This window comes from Vigna angularis, chromosome 1 (genome assembly GCF_016808095.1).
Source record: "Vigna angularis cultivar LongXiaoDou No.4 chromosome 1, ASM1680809v1, whole genome shotgun sequence".
Classification (NCBI taxonomy): domain Eukaryota; kingdom Viridiplantae; phylum Streptophyta; class Magnoliopsida; order Fabales; family Fabaceae; genus Vigna; species Vigna angularis.
Window position 1 is genome coordinate 34,136,819 of NC_068970.1, and position 23,039 is coordinate 34,159,857.

Sequence of the window (23,039 nt, forward strand, 5' to 3'; positions counted from 1 at the left end):
AAAATGTTACACTAAAAACCAAAAACCATACCTTAAACAGATCCTTGACCCTCTAAACATCCTAAGCTTTCTCCTCTCGCCACGTGGCACTACCACCCTTTTCTGAGGCCCGTGCCGGTGCCGATCAGTCATATCCAGATATATAAAAATAAATAAAATATTAAGTGTCACATTATTTTACTACATCAATAATAATTATTACGCCAAAGTCCACAATAATTTTCTTCATGCTCCTTCTCCCATTAATACCAACTTGTCTTTAAATTGACTTGGGAAGGCCATTTTGGAGAGAAAGACTGTGGTATACAACTGCTGTGGGGTGCAGGGATAGAGCTGTGCAGAAAAAGACCCTTTTCAGTTTTCATTACTGCTCACTTCCTTCTTCACACATTCTTCAGTTCAGAAGCCATTGCTCATCTTTTGGTTCTTTGTTGATTGAGATGGGGAATTGCCAAGCTGTGGATGCTGCAGCTCTTGTGATCCAACACCCATCTGGGAAGATAGAGAGGTTGTACTGGCCAGTCAGTGCAAGTGAGGTTATGAGGACTAATCCTGGCTATTATGTGTCTTTGATCATACCATTGGCTGTGCCACAAGGGCAGAATCAGGACCAGAAGACAGTGCTTTTCACCCGAGTGAAGCTGCTTCGCCCCAATGAGACCCTAACTCTTGGCCATGCTTACAGGCTGGTCACTACTCAAGGTATATGGTGAAGCCAGTTGCAATAACTTGTGTGTTTCTAGAACTTGGTGGTCAAAAGTTTTTTTTTTAAGCTAATTTGATGTGATTTTTGGCTGAGTTTCCAACAGACATGTAGTGGTCAATGTACTAAGAAGGGTATGCGTTTGTTTAGTTAGTTTAATGCTCTAAATGGTTTTTCTGTTTCTGGGTTTCAGAGGTTGTGAAGGCTTTGAAAGCAAAGAAACATGCAAAGATGAAGAAGCCTCATGGGAAGACAGCGGATAGTATGCAAATAATGCAACTGGAAAAGGCAAGTTCAGATGGTGATACTGGAGGGATGTTGGACACAGGAAATATATATCAGGTGTGCTTCTGTTACTCATCAGCAATTTTTTTTTTCTCTTTTTGGTTGAATATTATTTTATCAAGTTTTTCAATCTATCCAAAGTGATTCTCTGGAAGACTTAGATGTGTTTGGTTGAGCGTCTTATAGCTATGACCTGCATCAACCTGAAGCTTACAACATTTTTTAATAAAGTTGGGAATTTTGACATGAATAAACACTTTGGATCTAATAATTCACTCAGCACCAAGGTCTTATTTAGATAAATTCTATAGAAATACTTAAAGGAGGTAGAAAAGTAAACAAGTTTTTCTGTCTAGTTAAAATTAATTTTTAATAAAACTAAATACAAAAGGTTCTACAAATTATTTTGTATATACTTTGGAGAAATTCATCTCATTTTTCTTCTCTAATAAGTACTCGTGAAAAAATTTGTATAAAGACTTAGTGTTCTTAAGTTGCTACTGGTATGACACAGAACATAGGAAGGATGTTATAATAATATGCAGCACTCCTTCAGAAACAAAGAGCACTAAGAAAGAGAAACCATAAGCAGGGTGCTACTTATATGCAATTTATGTCTTCATTTTTTGTGTTTGTGTCTTATAGTTGACGAGTACTGATGTTACTGCATAATGAGTTTCAGGGAATGAGGGCAGACAGATACAGGCTAATGAATTCCACACATGCTGCGCTTAAGCTGAAATCATGGCGTCCCTCTTTACAGAGCATCTCAGAGTCTAGCAGCTGAGTTGTGCTAGGATGTGAATGTAAGATGTCTCAAGAGCATGGTTTGATTGCCTCTTTCTTGATGCTCCTCCTAGCTGAATACTTGATATATGGGCTAAGAAGTTCAACAAAGGTTTGAAATAGAGTATTCTCTTCCATCATCAATCACACCTTCACCTTCAACAACTAAATAACCATTTTCCTGGGACATCATGATTGTATAGCTCCAAGAAGAAGAGGAAAATTAAATAAATGGTGAATGTCAAAATCTACTGCAAGTGAATTTACTTTTGTTTTTGTTGAAGCATTCACATGTTACAAGCAAATAGAAATCTTTACATTGCAAAAGTAAAAAACTGTAAAGAAGAAGTCATTTTAGTGTTGAGTTCCAAACATCCCAATCTTTATCAACATATTTTTGTGCCCATAATAGTGATGCCCTTGCAGCCAGGGCTGCTCCTGCTAATTTCTTCTTCTTTAGAGCAACCATCATATCCGTGAATGGCTCCACCAACAATGTCCCAGGACCCCCATAGTCCTTGTGCAAAAACTCACTAAAAATCTGTTTCCAACAAAAGGCAACATTATTATTAAAACTAATCGAGTTCAAAGAGAAACTAAGACATAAAAGCATTCTTTTTCTAAGCAAGTGCCTTGTTAACTAAGTCAGACTTTATATCGAATGCAAAACACATACAAAACATATCACCTCACATCTGTTAAGCTTCTGTACATACCTACTCTACGATCTGTAAAACCCAACGCTTGCTAAGAGACATCAAATCTGATGTTAATAGAAATGAACTACAATTTTGAAGTTCATGAAGGCTTTGGAATCCTAGCCCTTAAATCTTGATTGGATACGGAATAACAGGGAATTGGCCAGAAAATCTCCAGCAATTTCCATCAAGTTAAGCAGGGTTCATAACTACTAGCAGGTAATAAAAATTGACACAAGAGTGATACATCCATAATTAGAGGGTGTGTTTCGATTTCTGTTGGAAGACTTAAACCAATTTTCAATTTTCATTGATCACTGTTAATATATTTAACATTGTTTTAGATCCAATTAGAAACACAATTCACTTCAAATTTTAATTAACTTAAAAATTACAACAACATTTTTTAATTTCAATTAAGTTCAACTCAACTTAATTTTTTAACTAAAAATCAATCACGTACAGAGAATTTTAACTAAAATTCAATCACATACTAAGAATATATGAAGCTGCAATTGTACCCAACTCGGAATGTTGCTGTTACCAACTTACCATTAAGTATTGTTTGATTTACCAGGGATTTACCGTACTTTATGATAGGATTTGCTTAGATCAAATGATGACATGAGGATATTTTTTTAAAATTCAGCCACACATTGTTGAGAACCCCAACTTGGGGAGATTTGAACCAGATTAACGAAATGGTGGTTACGAGTAGACAGGTAAAGCTAACTTAAGATTTGTTAGACAAATCATTGAGGAATATTTAATTTATATTTTCCCGTAACTTAAGACTTGATAACTCAAAAGGGGAAAACAAGAGGTGCATATAAATGTCACTTGAAATTTGGAACAAAATGATATCAGTAAAAGTTGTGGCATTTTTATTTATTTGACGTGATTGCTTCTAGGAAAAGAGTAGTGAAACAAACATCGGTGAACAAATTCTTTTTGAGGTATGAATGCTGGCCACCAAATTATGAAACGAGAGGAATGTTTCTTAAACTTTAGATGTGGCAATTAACAGGGGTATTATCAGGGAATTTAATTCATATCTTTCAAGTTTCAATTTCATTTGTTTGTTATAAAATCTCTAGAGACAAATGCAGTGTATATAAATTGTTTATTTTAAGTATTTATTCATTATAATTTTGTAAAAGGATGCTTACTCATGGGGAAACTTGGTCTATATGCAAGATGATCCATTGCTCTCGTCCTCGTCTTTAACTAAATCCATTACAGTAACATTGCAGTAATTTATCTTTTTAATCAAAAGAAGTTTTTGCACTTATATGCAATGAGTAAAAAAAACATTAATAACACTTCCTTCAAACAAGAGATAAAGAATTATTTTCTTTTACTAACAACTTCGTTAAATCTCTAGAGAAAGATGATGTGGAACACTTAAGAGAGAAAACATGTACATCCTAACTCTAACTCAAATAGTGAACTGGTACAAACAACAATCTATTTAAACAAAGATAGTCAAATATTACCTTAGATATAATAATTGCCTCTGAGCTATTGAATAACAAAACGGAAATGCAGACTGATCAATATGCAATTAAAATCTAATTAAGAAACTGGAAGACTTCATATAAAAAACTAGAAGAAAAGAAAAGAAGAGAGAGAGAGAGAGAGAGATTGATTGATGTGTATGTCTACACACACGGGTGTTCATACCATTATGTGAATGAGTACAAAACAAGATTTGTAAAATTGTGGAGCAAAAAGGACATATCAAAGTAGTAATATATATTGCTTTTCAAATTGATATCACATCTACAATGAAGTCTGAAGACAATAGACTAGATAAATTCCAGCAGGAATTGACCTAATAAGCTGTAAGCCAGGTTATAAGAATCTCTCACCATCAAATCATACCAAAATCTAAAGAGTCAATCATTGATGTATAAGTTAAACATATAACTGATGGAAAAAATGGACAACAGGAAACTTACAAAGTTGCAGAAAATGTCCTAATCCCACATAATTTTAAATTTATTGTTATATTTTAATAAATAATAAGTTTAATTATACAGTTATAATTGTGTGATTTTAGTTCTATCTTGGTCTTCCATCAAACATTTAACAGGTTTTGCTCACGTGAAACCTAACATGTTGCCTTGCCAGACACATAATTGAACAACTTAATTACATTTTTTGTTCCTCACGATTGTGATATCAGAATTAGCAGAACCAAGAGGTGCAACTAAATCACGTCAGCATATGATATCTGTTAAACAGTTTGTTAGCTTCAATGCCACCAAGGAAAAATTAGTTCAAAATCGATCGAAAAGACTAACTATAAGATCGAAATGCTAAATTACAGAACCAAAGTACAATTAAGCTTGAATAATATCTCGATTCAGTCGTTTTCCCGAACACCTAGCACTCAAGTACAATCAATAAATCTGAGTACCAGCAATTACTTCCAAACATTCGAATGAGTTCTTTTTATTTTCTTTATTATTTTTTACACCAAATATAATTGATGAAACTTTAGAAGAAAACAAGAACCAAACAACACCCACAAAAGTTTTCGCCATAAAGTTAAGTTTTTGAAAAGGAAAACGACATTGACCTGAGTGCAAACGGCAACAACCTCATCGAGGTCATCCCCGAACTCGTCCACGTCCTCCGAAAGCTTCTGAAAGAGTTCAACTTTGAACTTCTGGCTCTCCTGCAACATACCTCAAATAATGGAATCAATAAACAGCATGAGGTTTCAGCATGGGCAAATTTACACGGCAAAATGCATGTACTCACGGATTCTGCAAATTCGGGAATTGGGTCAGGGTACACGTACATCTGGGTAGGTGAATGTGTGAGAGTGCAAGTGAAGGAGTTTGTGAAAATGGGTTCGACGCTGAGGCACAACGAAGAAGAAGAGGGTGACTGTGGGAGTGGGAAAGAATGGTGCAAGATAAGAGCATTTGAAGAAAATGGTTTTCTATGATAGAAAGTAATCGTCAAGGGAGAGGAATTCAAAAGCATAATTGCAATTTTGTTTTCAACAGAATTCAGTAATGGAGTTAAAGGAATCTTTGTCTTCTTAGGCCAACCTTAAAGTAAAATAAATAAAAAAATACAATTTTTTTTTATCAAATAATATCAAAGTTAAGGGTGTAATAAATTATTTATCTCAAAATTCACCTCAGTTACCACACAAGATGTTTTCTAAATAAGCTATTAATCATTCAACAAAAATAAAAACAATCATAATAAACATGACTTTTATAATATGAATTATAACTTATCTTAATCATAATTATTTCACCAAACTTATTTTTTTAAAATAAATAATTTTAAAAAACTTACATTATCATGTTTATGAAATTAGGAGTATCATATGGATTCATTTATTTTTATTAACTAACATTCTTTTTTTTTTATCGAATTGAGTGACAGTTGTTATTAATATTTATACTTCATTTTATTTTCTATTCATAGTTATCAAGAGAGTTATTTTCTTAAGGAAGTAAGTGTTTCGACATGTAAAGGTTAAATATGTTTCATTTTATTAATAGTTAAATTAGACAGCCAAAATTTAGTAAAACTTTCTTATGTGAGACATATTAGTGGTGTTGATGAGTAATTAAACCTTATCAAATTCATGAATAGAATAAGATGGACGAATTTTTAATTACTAGCAAACTTAAAGTTCACTTTCAAAGAAATGCAAAAGAAAATTTTCATATATATATATATATATATATATAGTATATAGATAGATAACCACTGTTTAAAACAACAAAAAATTAATTTAAGGTCGCATCGTCTTATTCTTATTGTTTTCTCATTTGTCAAAAGTGTCCTATTAAAAATTTTCTCATATAACTTTTAAATATTTTATATAAATTAATTTTCATTTGAGAAGAATTTTATTTTATTTTCTTCTTTTTATTTCTTATAATATAACTTTCTATGGATGTAGAACATGTTTTAACACTATCTGAACATTAATCTAAATAAAATGTTAAAAATTTGAATTAGGTAAGATTTTAAACATGATTATAATAAATAAAAAATATGGGTCTAAATATTCTAATTTTTAACTTATTTTTTAATTATATTATCATACAGTTAGGAAATTAAAATCTAAATGATAGAAACGTAAAATTGAAAATTCAATTGCAAAATTTTAAAATTTTAAAGCTTCATAATAAAAGTCCAAAAATTAAAAATTTAACGTTAAAATCTATAAAAGTATAAAAGTTCGATAACAAAGCGTGGGAGTTTCTCCTTGTACCTTCAAAGTTTTCTTTCTTTACCTCTAATTTTTTTAAAATGTCAAAATTAACCTACGGTAAAAAGATTTTACTTTAGAAATTAATTTTGGCAAAATTGAATTTTAAAAACTAATTCGACATGGATTTTGAGATCCAATTTTATTTTTATCGAATTTTTGAAATTTGATAAAAATAAAATTAGATTTTAAAATCTAAAGAGAACATAATTATTTTTCGAAATCTGATTGAAATTTAATGAAATTTAGAAATTTACGAATGTTTTTCATATTTGTAATTGTTTATCCATCTATTTTTTATAATTTGGAGGTACAACGAGCTTGGAGGTACAGAAAGAAACTCTCACATTTTATATTGTCGTTTATATATTCTACCTTTTTTCCTTTACACATGGAGTGTTTCATCTTTCATCTCCAAAAAATTTTAAAATGCCTACATTACCCATAATTAAGAAAGATTTAATATTTAAAAAAAAAAGAAATTAAAAGTGGTCAAAGATTCTCACAAAGTGAGCACACATATTATTTCCATGCTTGTTCTCTCGCATCTCATTTTCATTCATCGCATCTCATTTCTTCAGAGTGCTCATTTCTCCAGAGTGCTCATTTCTCTAGAGAGCCATAGAGACCACCCTCTCCTCTGCCTTTCCTTTGAATCCGAATATTTCCAGTAGCACCCAGCACACACAGCAGTTTCCTCTTCCATTATCGATTCTCACATACATAGGTTGTCCATTGTCACAGACAGAGCTAGTTCATTCTCGCATAAAGGTCGTCTCGTTTCTCGTCTACGCGAAGGTAGTGCTTCCACTCTCATTCTGTCTATAGATGGTGTCTGGTGTGGTTTTCAGAGTTTTCTTTAATGGTTGCAGGCACACGACACACACAATCAAATATTCTGCTTATTGAGGTTGGAAGGCCAGAGAGATAGAGGAGCTCCTCTAGCGTCGGCCAGTGCAAAGAAATACCCACCCATGGTCCCTACGAGCACCCAACAGAGGTTGGTTTCTGTTGTTTTCTATACATAGTAGAAGCTAGTAGATTTGTTGTGCAGATATGGGTGAATAGGGCATGGAGAGTCGACAGTGGCTGAATCGAATCTCCATAACCGATTCAGCCTTCACCGAATGTCGATGCATGCTTTGGTTAAGGAGATCTGATTACGCCCCTATCAATTCTCCATACCCGATTCTTAGGTTAAATTTTTTTTTTTGGTTATATTATGTTTTAATTTAATGTTTAGTGTTTATATTTATGCGTTTGGTGTTTGAATTATTTAAAATGTTATTATTTTTAATGTTCTATTATGATAATTTTGAATTTTGTGTTTTAATTTTTTTAAATGTTAAGTTATAATTATTTTAAACTTTTTATTTTAATTTTTAAATTTATAGTTATATGAATTTTCTTTGAATTAAATTGTTTCATTTGAATTAATTATTTATTGATATAAAGAATTAATTTTATTCTTTTTAATAAAATTATTTTAATTATTTTAATTTTCCGTTTTAATTTTTTAAATTTTTTGTTCTAATTATTTTATATTTTCTGTTATAATTATTTTAAATATTCTGTTGTAATAATTCTTAATTTTCTGTTTTAATTTTTTTAATTTTTTAATTTATAGTTATTTGATTTTTATTTTAATAAAATTGTTATAATTGAATTAATTATTTATTTATATAAAGATTCGAATTAATTTTTTTATTTTTAATTAAATAAGTTTAATTATTTTAATTTATCTGTTTTACTTATTTTATATTTTCTGTTTTAATTATTTTAAATATTCTGTTATAATAACTTCAAAATTCGTGTTTTATTTTTTTTTAAATGTTCTGTTATAATTATTTTAAATTTTCTGTTTTAATTTTTTAATTTATAGTTATTTGATTTTTATTTTAATAAAAAAAATTAATTGAATTAATTTTTTATTTATATCAAGATTTGAATTAATTTTTTTTATAGTTAGAAGATTTTTTTGTTACTTTTTGTTTCTGAAATATTAGATTTTTACAGTTAGTTAAAATGTTTTAATTACTTTTTTTTTGTAATTATTTGTAATATTTATAATTTTTTAGAGATTTAAGTTATTTTATTTGTAATAATATGTTATTTAATTTTAGGGTTAAATATGTTTTTAGTCCCTAAACTATTGGTCGTTTCTGGTTTTCGTCCCTCTTTCAAAGTAAGGTACGATTTGATCCTCAATCTTTTCGAAACTTTGGTTTTAGTCCTCGAAAACTAACACCGTTAAAAATGTGCTGACGTGGCTAACGGTAGACTGACACACGATTTTTTTTTTCAAATGTTTCTCACTTTTTCTCCCCTTCTCTCTCTTCCTTCCATCTTCCACCCAACTTCATCCCTGGTTACATCTTTTTGAGTCTACATATCAATGCTTTGTTGCTTTACCCATAAAGGAAAAGAGAATCATGAAAGCTGCTCCAAGTTCCACCACCCTTCGACTTGCCACTTTTGTTGTGTCAATTGTGTGAATGTTTTCTGTCAAGGTGGTCAAGCCAGTTCCCGAACCCCAAAGACCAGCCAATATACTACACAAACCCTCCAATGCAATTCCTCGACTCACCACTCCTGGAGTTGGAGGCCTCAAATTGACTCGCAGAGATGCAGAATGATAAGTTCCAACCTGCAAAACCAACTTGTCATTCACTTACTCACAATTTTAGTTTCTGATCATGTTCTCATGGAAAATACAGGATATTACATTAGTTTTATAATCGTGGGATTCATAGTACCATTCAGCTAATATTTGTATTTACAAGCATTTAAATAATTTTCTTACTGAATCCACAGAAGCAACCAGAGATACTACGGCCATGATTATGCAAGTCCTGAAATGGAAAATCGGGAAACCCCATTGCAAATGGGTAAGGAATTCGGAGCCATGCAGAAGTTAACAACGCATTGGATACATCAGTCCTGCAATGTTTCATGGTATAAGCATGCTTTCTACATGCATCAGTCAGAATGTTTGAACTTGGGATTTTGGGATTGCATCCTTTGTAGTTATATGCTCCCCCAGTTGTTAGAAACGACGCATATATCCATGTTAATGTAACACTCAAGGGAACCTGTAGATATTTGGAAATTTGTAAACACAATTGGTTAGGATATGTTGGTTGGTAGAAGAAACGTAACTCACTCAAGTTGAAGGGAGAGGAATCCAAAGATTTTTAACAGAAGGATACTTTTAAAAACAGTAACTTTCCAAAGAAATTAACATAACTGCTAATAAATATCAGAAAAACGAAACCAGGGATGAAGTTGGGTGGAAGATGGAAGGAAGAGAGAGAAGGGAAGAAAGAGTGAGAAACACTTAAAAAAAATCGTGTGTCAGTCTACCGTTAGCCACGTCAGCACATTTTTAACGGTGTTAGTTTTCGAGGACTAAAACCAAAATTTCGAAAAGATTGAGGACCAAATCGTACCTTACTTTGAAAGAGGGACGAAAACCAGAAACGGCCAATAGTTTAGGGACTAAAAACATATTTAACCCTTAATTTTATAATGAATTAGTTAAATTGATTTTATTTTAAATAAATTGTTTTGAATGATTTAATATTTTTTACTAGTGTAATTTTTTTAATTATTATAATATTGTTAATAAAGAAATTTAGAATAGACATGACTCGTATTCGAGGAGGTTCCTCTTCACATCGCGTAGAGAGTTCGTCATAGGGTGAGAGTGGAGACCTACTGCTTCTGCTCGTAGAAGACATGGAGTAGTTGAGTCTGATATTCATGTTGAGGACCATGGAGATGTGAGGTTTCACGAGGATGCAGTTGAGAATTATGCATTTGAGGAGCACGATATTGAGCAGGAGGAGGATCATGAGGATGTTGTTGAAGGTGAATTTCCTGGAGGTCCATTAGATGCTTCAGTATTGACACATTACATTTACCATGTTGCTTATGTGATATGGCAGGGTCGGATAAGTGCAAAACTTTAATTTTAATGATTATTGTTTAGTTGAAATAATTTTATATTAAATATTATTGTTTAGGAATGAGAGGAGATCAAGTTGATCTCTCATGGGAAGAAGTTAAACAGATTAGGATCCTGCCACGAGGGCATTAAAGACATCGTTAATGGTTCTGGTCTGATGTCATTTCGAGACCAGCAGTTTCCATCTCCCCGTGGGTGAGATGACCCTGACTTTAGATGATGTGTCATCGTTGTTGCACCTCCCAGTTTTAGACCAATTATGTCATATAGAGGAAGTAGATTTTGAAGAAAGTAGACGCGCCATTGTGGAGCTTTTAGGCGTGGATGGCGGGAGAGCTGGTGCTGAGTTACATGAAGCTCACGGTGCGAAAGTCAGATTGAGCTGGCTTCGAGACATCTACGCTGTAACACCCAAATATTTTAAAGAGTATTACTGATAGTAGAGACTAAATTAATTTGATATCTCTTATAAACAATCAAACTTTATTTCAATTACTCCAAAGTACAATACCAAACTTACAAACTTTAAACAATATAGTCTTCACCATTGAAATTTCAACTTATAAGTTTTACACAACATAATCTTCCCAATACAAATTTATTCTTTTTACAAAAATCCCTGAAAGTTTTTTCCCCGCATCTCTCTCATCTCTAAGCTTGTTCAACGGCATCTGCAACATTATCTAATCACATATAACATGAATTATATGATCATAGTACAAACAAATAAGGGTAAGCCAACCATATCAAAAAAATCATTAAACTTGTAATAAAAATATTATAATAATGTATTTCTGCAATTGATAAAATATCATTATTCCGATGTCATTAATTCATCATTATCAAAATCATCTTTCTCATTTCCATAAATCTTACAAGTGTACCATGCTTACTCATGAAGCCTTATGGTCAGACCGCTCTCTGCCTGCTTCCTTAAGCCTCACTTATATACTATGTCTTACTTTCTGAAGCCTTATGGTCAGACCCCTCTCTGCCTGCTTCTATAAAACTTATGAACCACATATTTATGTCAAAGCCTTATGGTCAGACCACTTGCTGCCTGCTTTCATAAACCTCAGGTGTTACTTTGCTCATATCAAGCTCTCATGGTATAAACCGAACATACTACTTCCCGTAGGAAACATCATTTCATAAGCAATGATTTCTTATATCCACTCCAACATTTCATTAAATCAACAATTCATAACCTCTTATCCACATAACTCAATCATGTTCATTCTCTAATCATAATTTGACAATAACCTAATTTGGTGTCAATAAATTAAACATATTGCCAGATATCATACTTCATATTATAAACTCATTTTGACCATAACGAGTATAACTCAACATATTTTCACCAATCAAAGATTCATAGATCAGCCAAAACATTTCAACATATCTTAGCAACTACATATTAAAGTCTGAGCTCAATGTAACGACAAATAAAATATATATGAAGTTTTTACCATGATAACTTTATGCATCTACAATTGACTTATTTTATTTTATTTTCATCCTATTAGAGATCTTTCTTTACCCCAATTGGTCACCGGAGAGGACCCAGATGTCTGAACGCATCAAACTCACCTTCGACGCCAGCACATATGACTAGTCACAACTGACTGGACCAGGCCAGGGCTGCTCTATGATCAGGGATGTGCCAACTCAGGTTTTTAAGGTTCCTCTATCCTACCAACAAAGGGAGGCCCTTAATAATTTACAATTTATTTATTTAATTTATCTACCTTGTTCTCTTATGCTCTAAATCTAAAATGCCTAATTTTAATATTTTACTTCCTCTCACAACAACCTCAAACAGTATCTGTATATTTAATACCCATATACAAGTTATTACAGAACCCTTCCTCCAAACCTTCCAACAAGATCAATTTCAGCCAATAAACTCATTCAATAAATTCATCACAATAAACATCCATAATAGAATTCATACAAGATAATTATAAACAATTAACAATAATAAAATATTACTATAAATGGTCATAGAAGAATACAATATTTGACAATCATAAAAATAATCTTAATATAAAATTTTATGGGGAAACAAGAAGTTGAATCTGGCAGAGCCGGTTAGACAACTTCTAATCCATCCAACAATACAATATAATTAAATAACAAGAACAATACATGTCTGGGGAAATAAGAAGTTGAATCTGGCAGAGCCGGTTAGACAACTTCTAATCCTTCCAAAAATTGCAATAAAATAAATAAGTAAAGCAATAAATAGTTTGGGGAAACAAGAAGTTGAATCTGGCAGAGCCGGTTAGACAACTTCTAATCCTTCCAAAAATGTAATAAAATAAGTAAGGAAAGAAATAAAAAAAATTGGGGAATCAAGAAATTGAATATGGCAGAGCCGGTTAGACAATTTCTAATCCTTCCAAATTACAATAAAAATAAATAAGGAAAACAATAAAATGTTTGGGGAAACAAGAAATTGAATCTGGCAGAGCCGGTTAGACAATTTCTAATCCTTCCAAAATACAAAAATAAACAACTAATAACATACAAATGGCATAACATATTCAACATCACAATTTACAACTATCACACTTGGATATCAACACAAAAGCATACTCTCATTTAAATTCAAGATCATACAGAAACAAAATACTCCATATTCAAGATTTAAGATCAGACAAAAGCAAAATATAGCATATTCAAGACTCAAGATAATACAAAAGGAAATACTCAAAGTTAGCTCCCCTTACCTCTATTCCAGACTTAGTTTCTTCTTCTCAAACCGTTCTCCGGAAACTTCCAGAATTTCCCCTCTTCAACTAAAATTTCCTCCAACTCTCTTCTCTCACAATTTCTCTAGAATTTTGGTGTAAATCTTCAGCCTCCCCCCCTTGGCTATTTATAGCCAAAAATTTTACTATTCATTTTTACTATTCACTTTTACTATTCACTTTTACTATTCAAAAATTATTTTTTTATTCACCATTCTTATCTCTGAATTATTAACTCTACGTGGAGTGTTCTCTTCCACAATTTATTTTAATATACATATATATATATATATATATATATATATATATATATATATATATATATATATTTTAACCATTCACTATTCACTATTTACTATTTACTATTCACTATTCACATTTCTTAAAAAAAATCCTAAATAAGTTATCAAAAATTTGAAGCTCTCCCTCTAGAATTACTATAATTTTATATCCAAAAATTTACATTTTTCTATCCATTAAAATTATTATTACTAATAAAATGCAAAAATTTACTATTATAAATATATATATATTTTTTTTATGGGTCTTACATTCTCCCCAACAACAATTATTTTCGCCCTCGAAAATTATCTATTTAACAAAAGACTTTGTAATAAAAGACTACTTACAAAAGAGATATGGATATTCCTTTATCATAAATTCTTCCAATTCTCAAGTCATTTCCTGTGTGTCTTCATCCCAAAGTACCTTTACCGTGCGAATATCCTTTCCTCTTAGCTTTTTCATTTAAACATCTAGTATACGCACTGGTCCAACGTCCATTGTTAAATTTTCCTTGACCTGGATTTCATCAACTTCTAACACATGCTTTGGATCTGGAATATACTTTCTCAGTTGGGATACATGAAAAACGTTATGCAATTTTGCCAATCGAGGTGGTAATGTTATCTCATAAGCCACTCGCCTAATCTTTTTGAGAATTTGATACGGTCCGAGAAATTTTGGTGTCAGTTTCCTCATCTTGATAGCTCTCCCGACTCCTGTAGTTGGTGTTACTCGTAAGAATACGTGATCTCCTTCTTCAAATTCTAACGGTCTTCTTCTTTTGTCGGCATATGACTTTTGTCTACTTTGAGTTGCTTTCATCCGACCTTGGATTAATTTTATTTTTTCTGTGGTTCGCTGTAATAGCTCGGGTCCCACTGTCAGTGCTTCCCCATCTTGAAACCAACACAACGGGGTCCTACATCTTCTTCCATATAAAGCTTCATATGGTGGCATACCAATACTGGAATGATAACTGTTGTTGTAAGTAAATTCTACTAATGGTAGTATCTCATTCCAACTTCCAAGATGGTCTAATACACAAGTTCTTAGCAAATCCTCCAAAGACTGAATAGTTCTTTCTGTTTGACCATCAGTCTGAGGGTGATAAGCCGAACTCATCCTCAACTGCGTTCCCAGAGCCTTCTGTAGCGTCTGCCAAAACCTTGAAGTAAACCTTGGATCTCTGTCTGACACAATGCTTGTAGGTATGCCATGCAACCTCACTACTTCTCCGATGTATAACTCCGTCAGCTTTTCTAGTGACATACGTTGATTAATGGGCAAAAAGTGAGCGCTCTTGGTTAGTCTATCAACGATAACCCAGATAGAATCGTGACCTTTTGATGATTTTGGTAAATGTGTTACAAAGTCCATCGAGATACTGTCCCACTTCCATTGAGGAATGTCTAACTGTCGTAACATCCCTCCCAGTTTTTGATGCTCCACTTTTGCCTTTTGACACACCAAGCAGGCTGCTACAAACTCGGCCACATCCCTCTTCATTCCATTCCACCAAAATGACTCTTTCAGGTCCTTATACATCTTAGTCATACCTGGATGTATGCTAAGACGACTTTTATGGCCTTCATCCAGAATTAAATGTTTCAGTTCACTCTTTGCAGGTATACACACTCTGTTCTTAAATCGAAGAATGTCATCTTTACTTAGAACGAACTCCTTGGCTTGATCGGTGTCCAACAACCTGATCTTTTGCTGCAACTCTTGATCCATTGACTGTTCAACCTTCACTTGTTCTAAGAAGTCACTAGTGATTACTAGATGACCACACCATATATGATCTCGGGTTAACTGCAACCCCAAGTTCATATCACGTAACTTTTCTAACAGTTCTAATTCCTTCACCATCAGTGTTGTTATCTGAGCTTGTCTCCTACTCAATGCATCTGCCACCACATTGGCTTTTCCTGGGTGATATAAAAGCTCGAAGTCATAGTCCTTCATATATTCCATCCATCTTCTTTGTCGCATGTTCAGCTCCTTTTGATCGAACAAATACTTTAGACTCTTATGGTCACTAAAAACTTGGAAACTTGCCCCATAGAGGTAGTGTCTCCATGTCTTTAATGCAAATACTACTGCTGCAAGTTCTATGTCATGCGTTGGGTAGTTCTTCTCATGCGCCTTTAGCTGCCTAGATGCATAAGCCACAGGTCTCCTTCCTTGCATTAGGACGCACCCCAAACCTTGATATGACGCATCACAGTACACCTCAAAAGATTTGTTGGAGTCTGGAATGATTAATACTGGGGCTGACGTTAGCCGTTGCTTCATATCTTCAAAACTGGCTTCGCACTTGTCAGTCCACAGGAATGGTTGATCTTTACGAGTTAACTGAGTTAGAGGGCCTACAATCTTGGAAAACCCTTCGACGAAACGTCGGTAATAACCGGCTAATCCTACAAAACTTCGTACTTCAGTTACAGTTTTCGGCCGCTCCCACTTTAGCACAGCTTCCACTTTTGCTGGGTCCACTGAGATTCCTTGAGCAGAAATCACATGACCCAAAAAATTTACTTTCTCTATCCAGAACTCACACTTTGACAGTTTCCCATACAGTTGATGTTTTCTCAAAATTTCCAACGCCATCCTCAAGTGTTCTGCATGCTTTTCCTTATTCTCTTAATAGATAAGAATATCGTCTATAAATACTACCACGAACTTATCTAAACATGACCGAAATATCCTGTTCATGTAGTCCATAAAAATCGCTGGAGCATTCGTCACGCCAAACGACATTACTACGTACTCAAAGTGTCCGTAGCGAGATCTGAAAGCCGTCTTTTGTACATCTTCCGTCTTGACAAGAATCTGATGGTACCCAGATCTGAGATCAATTTTCGAAAACACCTATTCTCCCCTCAACTGATCTAATAGATCATCGATTCTTGGCAAAGGATATTTGTTCTTTATTGTAACCTTGTTCAACTGTCGATAATCCACGCACAACCTTGAACTTCCATCCTTCTTCTTCACCAGCAATACAGGAGCTCCCCATGGAGACACACTTGGACGGATAAACTTCTTCTCCAACAGATCTTCGATTTGCTTTTTCAACTCTGCTAGTTCGGCAGGAGCCATTCTGTATGGAGCCATAGAAACCGGGCCAGCTCCGGGCACTAGATCTATTGTGAAATCGATCTCTCGACTAGGTGGTAAACCTGGTACTTCTTCTGGAAAAACATCAACATATTCTTCTACCACAGGTATTCCGATGATTTGTTCTTCAGTATTCTCTCTTTTCTCCTGAGCTAACACCACATAGCAGGTAGCTCCATCTTTGATATCTTTCGCAACGACTCGAGTTGAGCTTAGTTCTAAATCGTTCAAATTTAGAAACTCTATCCTTTGTTTCCCGCAGTCAATAAGAACGTGATTGGCAGTCAACCAATCCATTCCCAAAATAATGTGTAGATTTTGAAGGGGTAAGCAGATCAAGTTCACTTTGAACTTGCGTCCTGCAATTTGGATCGGGCATCCAGCACAGACTGAACTGGTCGCAACTGGTCCCGATGCTGGTGTAGAAACTACTAATTCACACCCTAGATCATGCATCGATAATCCGAGTCTTTCTAAACATGCTAGGGATATAAAGGAGTGTGTGGCTCCAGAGTCAAACAAAACATATACAGATTCTCCTAACAACATACAGGTATGTAAAATTAATGTACCTGGCTTAGTAGTCTCTTCTACAGACATTGCAAATACTCTTCTTGTTGCCCGGGGCTTTACTTCAGCAGAATCTTGTTGTTGTGGTTCACCCACTTTCTTTTTCTTTGGACAGACATTAGCAAAGTGTCCCGGATCATTGCAGATGAAACATCTCTTCCCTTCAACTCTTTCCCCAACAAGTTTAGGGCAGTCACGTCTGAAATGTGCCCCTCCACACTCAAAACACTTCATTGTTCCTCGATATGATAATTGTGGTTTTTCATAAGGTTTTTTGTTGAATTTCATTGAAGATTCTCCCTTTGCAAGTCTAGAAACTCTACTTGGATCAAACTCCAACAATTCTATCATTCTGGCTTTCTCTACCAATGCTAGAAACTCTTGTATTTCCAATGGCATAAGTACCTTCTTCAGTTCATGCCTTAGTCCTCCCTCGAATTTTCGACATCTCCATTCTTCTGTGATATTCTGAGTATAAAACCTCGAGAGATAATTAAATTTTACTACGTACTCTTGTACTGATAACCTTCTTTGTTGTAAGGTCAGAAACTCCGCCTCCCTTGCAAATTTTGCACTGTTTGGAAAATATTTTTCCAAGAACCTTATCTTAAAGTTCTCCCAATTCACAGTCTCACCACGAACCGTCATCAACTGTTGCATACTTTCCCACCAATATTCAGCCTCACCCACCAAAAGAAATGATGCATAAGTTAATTTTTGTTCTTCTGAGCAAGTTATTACCCGAAAAATCTTCTCGTTCTGCCTTAGCCAAGAGTCAGCCTCATCAGGAGTAGCCTCCCCATTAAATTTAGTTGGATCATGCCTTAAGAAGTCATTCAAGCTAGAATGATTTTGAGGTACTTGATCAACTTGTTGTTGCTGCATCTTTGTCGAGTTTAAATGATTTCTTCAAAAAGATAACAATACAATTTAGCATATGATATCAATTTCCTCCAATAGTCATTTTCATCATAACAACTAATAGTTTTACTAAGAATAATAATTTCACTCCCCATAGTCCCAAAATAATTTCGAAAACCATTGCTCTGATACCATAATGTAACACCCAAATATTTTAAAGGGTATTACTGATAGTAGAGACTAAATTAATTTGATATCTCTTATAAACAATCAAACTTTATTTCAATTACTCCAAAATACAATACCAAACTTACAAACTTTAAAAAATATAGTCTTCACCATTGAAATTTCTTCACCATTGAAATTTCAACTTATAAGTTTTACACAACATAATCTTCCCAATACAAATTTATTCTTTTTACAAAAATCCCTGAATGTTTTTCCCCGCATCTCTCTCATCTCTAAGCTTGTTCAACCGCATCTGCAACATTATCTAATCACATATAACATGAGTTATATGATCATAGTACAAACAAATAAGGGTAAGCCAACCATATCAAAAAAATCATTAAACTTGTAATAAAAATATTATAATAATGTATTTCTGCAATTGATAAAATATCATTATTCCGATGTCATTAATTCATCATTATCAAAATCATCTTTCTCATTTCCATAAATCTTACAAGTGTACCATGCTTACTCATGAAGCCTTATGGTCAGACCGCTCTCTGCCTGCTTCCTTAAGCCTCACTTATATACTATGTCTTACTTTCTGAAGCCTTATGGTCAGACCCCTCTCTGCCTGCTTCTATAAAACTTATGAACCACATATTTATGTCAAAGCCTTATGGTCAGACCACTTGCTGCCTGCTTTCATAAACCTCAGGTGTTACTTTGCTCATATCAAGCTCTCATGGTATAAACCGAACATACTACTTCCCGTAGGAAACATCATTTCATAAGCAATGATTTCTTATATCCACTCCAACATTTCATTAAATCAACAATTCATAACCTCTTCTCCACATAACTCAATCATGTTCATTCTCTAATCATAATTTGACAATAACCTAATTTGGTGTCAATAAATTAAACATATTGCCAGATATCATACTTCATATTATAAACTCATTTTGACCATAACGAGTATAACTCAACATATTTTCACCAATCAAAGATTCATAGATCAGCCAAAACATTTCAACATATCTTAGCAACTACATATTAAAGTCTGAGCTCAATGTAACGACAAATAAAATATATATGAAGTTTTTACCATGATAACTTTATGCATCTACAATTGACTTATTTTATTTTATTTTCATCCTATTAGAGATCTTTCTTTACCCCAATTGGTCACCGGAGAGGACCCAGATGTCTGAACGCATCAAACTCACCTTCGACGCCAGCACATATGACTAGTCACAACTGACTGGACCAGGCCAGGGCTGCTCTATGATCAGGGATGTGCCAACTCAGGTTTTTAAGGTTCCTCTATCCTACCAACAAAGGGAGGCCCTTAATAATTTACAATTTATTTATTTAATTTATCTACCTTGTTCTCTTATGCTCTAAATCTAAAATGCCTAATTTTAATATTTTACTTCCTCTCACAACAACCTCAAACAATATCTGTATATTTAATACCCATATACAAGTTATTACAGAACCCTTCCTCCAAACCTTCCAACAAGATCAATTTCAGCCAATAAACTCATTCAATAAATTCATCACAATAAACATCCATAATAGAATTCATACAAGATAATTATAAACAATTAACAATAATAAAATATTACTATAAATGGTCATAGAAGAATACAATATTTGACAATCATAAAAATAATCTTAATATAAAATTTTATGGGGAAACAAGAAGTTGAATCTGGCAGAGCCGGTTAGACAACTTCTAATCCATCCAACAATACAATATAATTAAATAACAAGAACAATACATGTCTGGGGAAATAAGAAGTTGAATCTGGCAGAGCCGGTTAGACAACTTCTAATCCTTCCAAAAATTGCAATAAAATAAATAAGTAAAGCAATAAATAGTTTGGGGAAACAAGAAGTTGAATCTGGCAGAGCCGGTTAGACAACTTCTAATCCTTCCAAAAATGTAATAAAATAAGTAAGGAAAGAAATAAAAAAAATTGGGGAATCAAGAAATTGAATATGGCAGAGCCGGTTAGACAATTTCTAATCCTTCCAAATTACAATAAAAATAAATAAGGAAAACAATAAAATGTTTGGGGAAACAAGAAATTGAATCTGGCAGAGCCGGTTAGACAATTTCTAATCCTTCCAAAATACAAAAATAAACAACTAATAACATACAAATGGCATAACATATTCAACATCACAATTTACAACTATCACACTTGGATATCAACACAAAAGCATACTCTCATTTAAATTCAAGATCATACAGAAACAAAATACTCCATATTCAAGATTTAAGATCAGACAAAAGCAAAATATAGCATATTCAAGACTCAAGATAATACAAAAGGAAATACTCAAAGTTAGCTCCCCTTACCTCTATTCCAGACTTAGTTTCTTCTTCTCAAACCGTTCTTCGGAAACTTCCAGAATTTCCCCTCTTCAACTAAAATTTCCTCCAACTCTCTTCTCTCACAATTTCTCTAGAATTTTGGTGTAAATCTTCAGCCTCCCCCCCTTGGCTATTTATAGCAAAAAAATTTACTATTCATTTTTACTATTCATTTTTACTATTCACTTTTACTATTCACTTTTACTATTCACTTTTACTATTCAAAAATTATTTTTTTATTCACCATTCTTATCTCTGAATTATTAACTCTACATGGAGTGTTCTCTTCAACAATTTATTTTAATATATATATATATATTTTTTTTAACCATTCACTATTCACTATTTACTATTTACTATTCACTATTCACATTTCTTAAAAAAAATCCTAAATAAGTTATCAAAAATTTGAAGCTCTCCCTCTAGAATTACTATAATTTTATATCCAAAAATTTACATTTTTCTATCCATTAAAATTATTATTACTAATAAAATGCAAAAATTTACTATTATATATATATATATATATATATATATATATATATATATATATTTTTATGGGTCTTACATACGCTAAGCACTATGAGCAACAACAATGGGAGTATGCTGCCCGAGCATACTTGTTGCATCTAGTTGGATGCAGTATATTTGCTGATAAGACTGCCACATTCATTCGGGTGTTTTATCTTTTGCTCTTTAGAGACGTACACGCATGTGGCCGATATGCTTGGGGCGTTGTTGCACTAGCATATATGTATGAGCAGCTAGGAGATGCTAACTTGGCTTCGACTAGACAGATGACAGGTTATTTGACTCTGTTACAGGTAAAAATTTAGTTTACAATTTGATTTGGTTTAATTTTTTCGATGTCGATTATGAAATAATTTGTAATTTTTTTGTTTTTTAGAGTTGGATATATGAGTGCTTCCCTACATTGGGAAGAAGGCGTATGGTGTCTTCGTACATGGAAGACAGACCGCGTGCTGCAAAGTGGGAGTCACCGAGGCAGGGTTCCACTCTCTTAGAGGTCAGGGTACACTTGGATGCGCTGACATATGATTCAGTCATCTGGTACCCTCAGGAGACTCGTCCCTTTTATGGCATTTGTATGTTCTCGGGATGGATCAGGATTCGTGAGATGTTGTGCCGACATTTGCCCGAGCGTGTTTTGAGGCAGTTTGGATTTCACCAGTCCATCCCTCGAGACCCACCCGTTATTGCAGATGCAGACATACTGGCAATCGATGATGTATGGTTGCACTATCGTGATCATGTTGTTATGGGTGTGTCCGTCGGCAGATTCCCATCTGATTGTGTTAATGGTTACCTTCCTTGGTTTAGGATGATATCTCATCCTTACATTATTCTTGCTGCTGATGACGACCGGCTGAGTCTTGCTCCCAGACTCTGACGTGACATTCCTGATGAAGTCCCGCAGCGTCGTAGATTGACTGCACAGTCTGGTTTGCTGGTATGTTTACTTACATTGTTTATGTTATATAATTTTGTTGTGATTGTTTATATAATTGTGTGTCATCATTATAATACAGGGTGTAGTGAGAACATTTGGCAGAAGGTTACAAAAAATGCTCTCTTGCAAGGAAATTCCCAAGGGGATGGTAGAATACACTCATGCACGGGAGCTACTGGATTTAGCTGAAGCAACCGTTGAAGAGTATTCACCGATCAGGATATCTGCCATGTTCTTGACAGACATGTTCGTGGAAGACGATCTACTTCAAATTGAATTAGCTTTTATACTTTTATTGTATCCCATTAAATAATTATTTTAGACTCATTTTTTATGTTATTTTTTTCTCTAAAATAACATTAAATTTTATATATGCATGATATTTAATGTTTCTTTACATTACAATTTTGAACTAAAACAACATTACATCATGAATCTACTAAGTCAACATAGGAGGTAGTAACACCCATCAACTCTGAAAATGTTTGCATCCTATTTGTATACGAATATGACCACATTCACGCCTCTGGATAACAATGACTTGAGCATATCACATCTATCATAGGCAAAGGACAACCATCTTCTAGTTCAACTTGTAAATTTCCTATTAGTAAAAAATCTTATTTTGAAATTAAACATAATAATAATAACATTACCTGTACGAAATGATTGTCGTTAACATGTCCTATACATACTAAGTGATGTTGTCTTACATTAGAAGGCGGTCTGGTACG

At 33.5% G+C, this 23,039-nt stretch overlaps 3 protein-coding genes across 3 annotated transcripts; 2 read left to right on the plus strand and 1 right to left on the minus strand.

Annotated features, from left to right (window-relative positions):
* Positions 1 to 267: 267 nt before the first annotated feature.
* Positions 268 to 2,036, plus strand: LOC108321380 (uncharacterized). The gene is made up of 3 exons (XM_017553126.2): positions 268 to 702; positions 897 to 1,045; positions 1,671 to 2,036. Exons 1-3 carry the CDS (start codon positions 441 to 443, stop codon positions 1,773 to 1,775), a joined length of 516 nt encoding a protein of 171 aa, XP_017408615.1. The 5' UTR covers positions 268 to 440; the 3' UTR covers positions 1,776 to 2,036.
* An 87-nt stretch (positions 2,037 to 2,123) lies between these two features.
* On the minus strand, positions 2,124 to 5,493 carry LOC108321379 (protein PLASTID REDOX INSENSITIVE 2, chloroplastic). Its single transcript, XM_017553125.2, has 3 exons — positions 5,242 to 5,493; positions 5,057 to 5,155; positions 2,124 to 2,315 (listed from the first exon to the last, which is right to left on the minus strand). Exons 1-3 carry the CDS (start codon positions 5,467 to 5,469, stop codon positions 2,124 to 2,126), a joined length of 519 nt encoding a protein of 172 aa, XP_017408614.1. The 5' UTR covers positions 5,470 to 5,493.
* Positions 5,494 to 21,391: 15,898 nt separating this feature from the next.
* Positions 21,392 to 22,245, plus strand: LOC108321402 (protein MAINTENANCE OF MERISTEMS-like). Its single transcript, XM_017553148.1, has 2 exons — positions 21,392 to 21,658; positions 21,742 to 22,245. Exons 1-2 carry the CDS (start codon positions 21,392 to 21,394, stop codon positions 22,243 to 22,245), a joined length of 771 nt encoding a protein of 256 aa, XP_017408637.1.
* Positions 22,246 to 23,039: the final 794 nt, after the last annotated feature.